Genomic DNA, 8,411 nt, shown 5'->3' on the forward strand with positions numbered 1-8,411 from the left:
AAAAGACTTTGATTAGACTTGGAGTTAGAATTATTGTTGGATACGTATTTTATATGCAAAATATTGATTTGATATGTGGTTTGCAAAATAATAATTTTCACATATTTAACTATTTAATAAGTATTTAATAAATTGATCAAATTGGAATTGAAGTGTTTAATAAACGATTTTACGAGTTGATTTTTTAATATGTGCAACTTTATTAATAGAGGTTTTCAACTCATCAAAGTAAAAAATTAAGGGTGTCATAAATTTTTGCAACAAATATAAATGATGAGTTTTACATAAATGTGATAGAGTTAAATAACTTCTCATGGAAAATAAATTGGGAGTGATTGTTTCACATGAGTTGCTTCGGAGACAAATGACAATTCACATGTTTAAGAAGCATTTGGTGTTTAATATATAACCCATCAACATTTACTATTTATTTTAATCCGTTTAGTAATACTCATTTTTATATTATTTAAATATTTTAATTATTTTAAAATCTATTTAAAATTATAAGCAATTGATAGATTTTGATAAATCCATCCATAAAAGCTGCAAGAAACGAACGGAAAAAGGAAAGAGGAGAAGAGTTCTAGGCTTGAAACTACGTTAATGCTTAAGTTAATAAAAGAATAATAAACAATCGCAATTGAATAGATGATGAAGGTAAAAAGACATTAATTAGAGTTGGAGTTAGAATTATTGTTGCATACGCATTTGGAATTACTAATTAAATAAGTATTTTGAAATGATGACTGTCAAATGAGTGTTTGTGGAGGAATAGGAATGAAATCTCGTAATCCTATTCTGATTCTATGCAAAATATAATATTTGATCCTAAAATAAAATTAGATCTTATTAAATCACGGTTAAGTCTCTAATAAATATTTATATTCTGTCACCAAGTATTTTAACTTAAAACTTGCACTAAATAAATCTGTTGTATTAATTATAGTTTAGAGGGACATTTTATTTTTCTATTGTTCAACTCCTTTCTTCTAGCCGACTCTCCCTTTCTTTCAAACCCTAGAAGCTTTCTTTTCTTTTTCTACTGGCGGCCACCATTAAGCTCTCACTGGTGGTCACCCATTTCTCTCTCTTTTTTTTTTTTTTTTTTTTTTTTTTTTTTTTTTGTTTTTTAAATAATCATCAGATCTACAAATTTGTGTTACTATTGCTAAATATTAGGATTTATTATTACTCATATTTTAGGATTTTGTTCTTAGATTTAGTTTTAAGTTATTCTTGTCACCATTATAGTGATTTTGTCTAGTGTAGTTTGTTATTTGGACAGTTATGCAGAAAGAAGTGCAAATCTCTTCTCTAGTAGAAGGAAGAATTTGAAAGTGATCAGATCAGATCAGACTTGTAGAAAGACTATGGAGTCAAACAATGGCCATGAATAGCCACTAAGTAGAGTAAGCGATCACCTATAACATAAGTACTCTGTCAACTTAATCAAATACTTCAAATCAAGATTGTTTTTTTTTTTTTTTTTTTTTTTTTTTTTTTTTTTGTATAAGTGGTTATTATTAGACTTTCTACACAAAAGTATAGAAACATATTGATCTGTATCTCATATTTGTATACAGTTTTCACTTAAGGAAATTTCTAGTTTGATTTCTTTAAAAAAAATTGCACTAAATAAACAAATTGATAGATTGTTAAATAAATATGATCAGGAATTTATGTTCAAGTTTTCTGATCCATAAATATATAATGCATATTCTTTCATAATATGGTAACATTTATGCCTTATGAATGGTAGAATGTTATACAAATCATCACTTATTTGCCTCTCATTGTTGTTTTGGAATAATAAATCTATATGGAATTTACTTTATTGAAAATAAATTTGGTAAAAACTTTATTTGTAAAATGGAATTTTATATTTAATAAATTATAAAAATCATTCTTAATATATAGTTTTACTCGTCTGCACTTAAAAAATTAGCCATTTGCAGTCACGATGAATGAAAGAGGTCAGAATTTGATGATTATGGGCAATTCCAGTTGGACAGCAGAGACTTCTGTGAGTGGTGACGTGTCAGCAATCAGCAGGGAAATTGATTTTGATTAAGGTCTCATAAGTCAAAGAAAACTGCATTGAAGGGGAAGTTCAGCTATTACTAGTATTGGATATTATATAGCTCTCAAAGCCAAGTTAATTAAGCTGCCTGATTGGTGATTGGTGATCGGATAGCAAAATCAAACTTTAAATAATATTAAATATTTTTAAAATTAACTCTTAGTTATTTTTAAAGATTAAAAATCTATAAATTAAACCAAACAGAATTGAATAAATTATTTGATGAATTCTCAAAATTCAGTTTACTGAATAAATTATTTCAATCTTTCTAGAAATATTCAATGAATGAGGAACTGAATTCAACACTTCACTTACCATAAAATTTACTTTAACAATAAATATAACTAATTCAGTTTACTCAAAATTTTCTAATTTTTACTTGAATAATAAATTAACTAAAAAATAATATGAGATATTTTATAATAGCAACAACTGTCTACTTTGAGCTCAATAACAATTAAATCAAATAGTCCGGCATTTAGTTTAGCTGATAGTTTATTTGTATTTAATAACTAAGTTTTCGGTGTTTGATAAGCACATTTTGGAGTTTTTTTTTTTTTTTTAATAACTAGTGACTGATTTGTAGTTATATCATATTTGAATTTCATTACTATCATACAAATAGTTGCTAATAAATTTATTTTTTTAAAATTAATATTTTTTATGATAATTTAATCGTAGTTATTTAAAAATAAATTTTTTATTAAGTATTATTTTAAAAAATTTAATTAATATTTTTATTTATGGAATACATTAAAATAAAATAATACATTCACCTTAAATTAAAAGAAATATATACACATATTATAAAGTATAATATATATAAAAAACAATTATACTTTGTTGTTTTATATTTTAACAATAACAGCTGTCAAAATGTTACTAAATACGAACATTTATCAATTAACCACCGTCAATTATAAGCATGAAAAACTAACTCACGGAGTAATGGAACACCAAGATACTTACCCAGGTTAGATGTAAGAGAGAACCCAAACTCCCTGCTAATGGCTTGCACTGTCAAACAAATACAAATCGATTACCTTTGGCAGCCGTAAAGTAACAGTACTGTAACTATTTGTAAAGCAGCCCACGTACTTTGAAAATCTAATTTTAGCTTATCAAGTATGGCGACAATTGTCTTTTTGCTTATCAAATATTTATATTAAAAAAAAAAGAACTAAAAGCCTTCATCTATAAATAGCCATGCAAGATTTCTCACACCTCATCGAAGCAAATAACAAGTTGTAGAATTATAATTAAGCAAAAATGAAAACTGCTAATTTCCTCGTAGCTCTTGCAGTCTTGGCTCTGGTATTCTCTTCTGCCATGGCTTATGACCCTAGTCCTCTCCAGGACATTTGTGTTGCAACCAATGATACCAAACATGGTGGTAAGTGTGAGCTAATTGTGTTTCTTTCTTTCTTTTTTCATTGTCTCTAAGTATATAACTAACTCCATTACTTTGATGCAGTGTTCGTTAATGGAAAATTTTGCAAAGATCCAGAGAAAGTGACAGCAGACGATTTCTTTATTACAGGGCTTAACGTTCGTAAACAAACCTCAAAACAATTAGGAGTACGTCTCACTCTCTCAACCGTAGATCAAGTTCCAGGACTCAACACTAATGCCTTATCCATAGTCCGCATTGATTTTGCACCAAGTGGCAGTCTAAACCCACCCCATATTCACCCTCGAGCTGCAGAAATACTGACTGTCTTAGAAGGAACTCTTTATGCGGGTTTTATTACAGGAAATCCTGATCACCGCATTTTCGCCAAAATCTTAAAGCCAGGAGATGCACTTGTGTTTCCACATGGACTCATTCACTTCCAGTTAAATATTGGCAATACTCCTGCAGTCGCTCTAGCTGTATTGAATAGCCAAAACCCAGGAGTTGTTACTATTGCAAATACAATATTTGGAGCTACCCCATCAGTAAATCCTGATGTTTTGTCAAGAGCATTCCATCTTGATAAGGATTTAGTGACTAAACTTCAAAAAGAAGAATGGGTTGATCCAGATCAGCTTTATTAATTGAGTTTTTCTCCAAGCAGAAAGTTAATTAATATCCTCATAATAATTCACTACATTGTAGTAAATAAAAAGAGTTTCTCTTTTTCTTTTTCTTTTTCTTTTCTTTTCTTTTTTTTAATCTCAAAAGAGAGTATTGTAGCATAATAAGGATGAGTATGGTTAATATATGCCTCTCTCACCAAGTTCATGTTACATTAAGTGATGTGTACTATTGCAAGTTATTAAATTAATATATATTTGAATTTTTGGTTTAATATGACTTGATTAGTTGATTAGTAGCTCGCCCAAGCTCAAAAAAGAAATCCAAATTTATTATATTAATTCAGTTGGACTTTTTTTTTTTTTTTTAACTCTAACATAATAACATTGAATTATTCGTTGTCAGTGATTATTTCAAAACTTATTAAGTGTATGGCATAAATATGTAAAAAGAGTTATGAAAATATATGTTAAAATCATTATTTAGAAAAAAGAAAGAAAAAAAAAAAAAACTGAACATCTAAGATTGATTGAAAATGGTAGACTAACAAAGGCAAAAGAGAGAGGGAACGTAAAACTTAAAAATAAGATTAGTTTCATACCAAAAGAGTACAAATCTGGAAAGAAAAATAAAATGACAGAAACAGCTTTTGCCACAATAGTAATGAGTATTTGTCATGGAACTTATGCCTAAGCTCTTGATTGGTATTTTTGATACATTTATCTTTTAATGAGCTGAGGATTATGAAGACAAAACCTAACAACAAATGGTGTGTATTGACTCTTAAGGCAAGTTTATTGAATAGCTCGATCGGCTTCTGTTTGACCTGCTGATCCGGGAAGGGGAGGGCCCTCGAGGTTTGTCTGTCCTCCTTTTGGTTTCTTTGTCCTTGTGTTGCGCATGCTGGGCCTTCCAAGCCTCGTCTAGCCGAGCGAAGTTGTTGGCTCGAGCCATCAATTCTGCAAAAGAATAAGGCTTGTCAATGTTTAATGAATCAAAGAGCTTGTTATACTTACAGTTTTTGGCCACTACACTAGTGGCGACTTTAGTGTTGAGATCTTCTATTTACATAGCTAGTTTCTGGAATTTAATGATATATTCTCGAAGTGATTCACTATCAGCCCCTTTCAGGACTATTAGATCTGAAGATATCTTCTTGCTCGCTATGCAAATGATGAAACGAGCTTTGAATACAGCTGCTAGTTGGGCAAAATTGCCTATGGATCCTGTCCTGAGCATTTAAAACCATTCTTGCACTAGTCCCTTCAGGGTTATGAGGAAAGCTCTGCATAGTAAGGCATTTGTTGTCGTCTGGATGTGCATTATAGTGCAAAAGTTCGACAGGTGACTCTAAGATCAGTGGTTCCATCATATATCTCAAAGCTCCACATCTTGAATTTGTGGGGGAAGTGTGCCGATAAGATTTTTGAGGTTAGAGGTGAGTTGTTTCTTAGCCTGAAGTCCGTATTGTCCCCTGTCTCTCAGAAATCCTTCAAGATTTATAGGGTCTTTGCTTGGAATTCTTCTTCATCATCATGGTATGTGTTCCCGAGAAAAGGAGTAGACTGCACCTGTGTCTGAGTTCTGGTTTGGGTCCTTGTGTGCTAGGAGGAATCTTCGTCCCCCATGTCATCTCCCATTGTCTTGTTGGCGTCTCCTCCCTCCGTTGCTATGTTGATGTGTCGTCCACCTTCAGGGGGAATATGCACAACTGGCTTGGCCATTATTCTTTGTAGGACAGCTGCCAAATCGTTATATGCTTGGGTGAGCAACGCAACTATTTGCAAGTCTAGTGTTGAGACATTTGGGGGCGTGGGCATCAATTTTTTAGTTGAATTACTTGCTCCATTAGCATTTCCTACTCCTGGCGCGGGAGCTTTCTCCATTTTTGTATCTAGGGTGTTTGGGATGTTGAGAAGGGTGAGCTAGATGACCGAACGCTTTGAAAGTGGTACAATTTTGCACGTTTGCTCCAATTTGATAGTCTCAGAAACATAATAACAATTCGGACAACTGGAGTTTAATTATATTAGATTATTGGAACGAATGACATTAATCTCCTCGTTGGAGAAGGTTTTTCTTTATATACATGATAAGGGAGCAAGTAGGTGAAACGACCCAAAAAACTTATTTTCAAAAGGTTTTCATTTAAAAGTCTAAATATTAATTTTACCCAAATATATTATAGGATATTTTTACAATTAAAAATAGTTTTGTGAATTATTTAAATAAATTCTATTAATAAATACATTATTTGTTAAACCAAACTTGAAAACTATGTTAAACCCATTAAAAATCCATAAATGAATTGAAAACCAATCAAAACTCCTGATTTGGGCCAAACCAGATTCTAATTGAACCTAAACGGACTTAGAACCAATCAGAAATCTCTAGAATATGGGAAATACCCGACCTATGCTAACCCCAAAAAAAAACAAAGAAATTCTCTCCTCCCCGATTCTGCCGCACAGCTCCTCCCCCACCTGCGTTTTCCGTTCACCGTCCTTAACCGCCAAACGGACCACCACTCCTCTCTAACAGTTCCACCGGCCACCGACTTCTGCATTACGCCTCCTGTTATTGCCTCGCAAGCAAGAGAGGGAGCTGCGATTTCGATCGATAGCTCGCTTTTCTCTCCTCGTTTCTCTGGTGACTCCAGCAAGATCGGACGACTCCAGCTTCACTCCCGTCAACGGCGTAGCTCCGCACTCTCCCTCTCCATCGTCGTTCACCTGCTGGCACAGAAAACGCAAGGAAATGCGGTTGCGTTCCGATCGGGACAGTAGCGGAACCAGTCCTGTTCCTTCGTTTTTCCAGCGACACTTGTCCTTAGCCGCGTTTGTGATCTGATCTTCTCACTTGCAGCCTCTCCGACCACCATCTCCTTCACTTTCGACCGAACTAGCAGCGGCACTAACCGGTTTGGAGAATAGATCTAGTTGCCAATTGTTCTAACCGGAAATTCTGATTTCCCACGCGATTTATTATTGGGTTAATTTATGAGTTCTTTGATAAAAAAAAAAAAATAATATGAAGGATTTGATTTATAAATTAAGTTATTGTAGAAATGAAATCCCTAGCTACTATTGTTAATGCAAAAATCTAGAAAAAAAAAAGAATTTAGTTGCTCACTAATTATAGTTAAAACATATTTTGATAAGTGTTTTGGTGTGATTAAGGTGGTTCTAGCTAAGAAATATGTATGAATTAAGGGTGGCAGCCTCTAACCGGATAAAGTCATGGTTTTGCTTGAAATAAGATTATATTGGTGGTATGAATTTGTTTTTCATAATTTATTGTGAAAGTAGATGTTCTAATGATCGAGTTTGATGAGAATTGAGAATAATTCTTTAATGGCAGCAGGTTTTTTTTTTTTTGGTTAATCACTTGAGCTCTAGCTTTTAACACGAGAATAAGAGGTTGCAATCAAGCTCTTAAATGGGGAAACGTGTTAAGTAGCATTGAAATTACTCAAAAATCTAAGTTTCCCTTGATATGGCAGCAGCTAGCTTAGCTATTTTCGTTAAGTTTTGCTTAATAAAGTAGGAAATGATACCGTATACTAAATTCTTGAGGGGGAAAAAAAAAAAAAAAAGAAAAGAAACAAGAAACAAGAGAGTGAGTGGAATATGGGTTTTAAATATAAATTTGCATTTTTGTGGTTATAATTGCTTCCATATTATTCCATTACTTGAACCTTGAGAATGATGAGGTGAGAAGTGACGCGATATACGAATTCTTTGTCGAAGGGCAAATTTGTTAGCATTTAGGCTATGAGTTTGATTAGAAATTCGATTTTGGTATTGGTATGGAGAAAGAAAGACATGTATAAATTTATGCATTTTATGGGATATATTTATATAAGTGTGTATGCAATGATTGAGCTTGAAGTTTTATATGTATAGGTACAAATTAAAGAATATGGAAAAGAATTAACCGTGAAAGCTAATTATGCCCTTATACTTATATATGTATCTATGTATTCAAGGACTAATCAAAGATATTATTTAAAAATAAATTGTTGCTTGATATTATGGTATAATGAAGTTGTAAATTTAATTCTTGCTAGGGATTGATTAGTTAATGTGTAATATGTAATTTTGGTATAGAAAAACTCCGAATTTTGTGAATTGGTAGCAGTTACCTTAAGTTTTTGTGTTGTTTTAGGACCTATATATGCAAGCGAGTGTGCTTTCAAGATTCGGTGTTCGTCGATTATCTATGGTTGATAGATAATTTAAATAGGTTTGTTATTTATGATTTTGCTTAATAAGAATAATGATTCATGGATTGTTTAGTTGTAATATGAGATTT

General features: G+C 32.1%; 1 protein-coding gene across 1 annotated transcript; it reads left to right on the top strand.

The window, feature by feature from the left end:
• The first annotated feature begins 3,320 nt into the window (after nucleotides 1-3,320).
• Nucleotides 3,321-4,215, top strand: LOC149492603 (germin-like protein subfamily 1 member 13). The gene is made up of 2 exons (XM_089716497.1): nucleotides 3,321-3,473; nucleotides 3,555-4,215. Exons 1-2 carry the CDS (start codon nucleotides 3,350-3,352, stop codon nucleotides 4,115-4,117), a joined length of 687 nt encoding a protein of 228 aa, XP_089572623.1. The 5' UTR covers nucleotides 3,321-3,349; the 3' UTR covers nucleotides 4,118-4,215.
• Nucleotides 4,216-8,411: the final 4,196 nt, after the last annotated feature.

This window comes from Jatropha curcas, chromosome 11 (assembly GCF_041381405.1).
Source record: "Jatropha curcas cultivar XTBG-Jc1 chromosome 11, XTBG_Jcur_1.0, whole genome shotgun sequence".
NCBI classification, from domain to species: Eukaryota; Viridiplantae; Streptophyta; class Magnoliopsida; order Malpighiales; family Euphorbiaceae; genus Jatropha; species Jatropha curcas.

Coding starts and splice junctions, on each gene's coding strand:
- LOC149492603 (XM_089716497.1), top strand. CDS start 3,350: ATGAAAACTGCTAATTTCCTCGTAGCTCTTGCAGTCTTGGCTCTGGTA. Junction 3,474..3,554: donor CAATGATACCAAACATGGTG/GTAAGTGTGAGC, acceptor ACTTTGATGCAG/TGTTCGTTAATGGAAAATTT.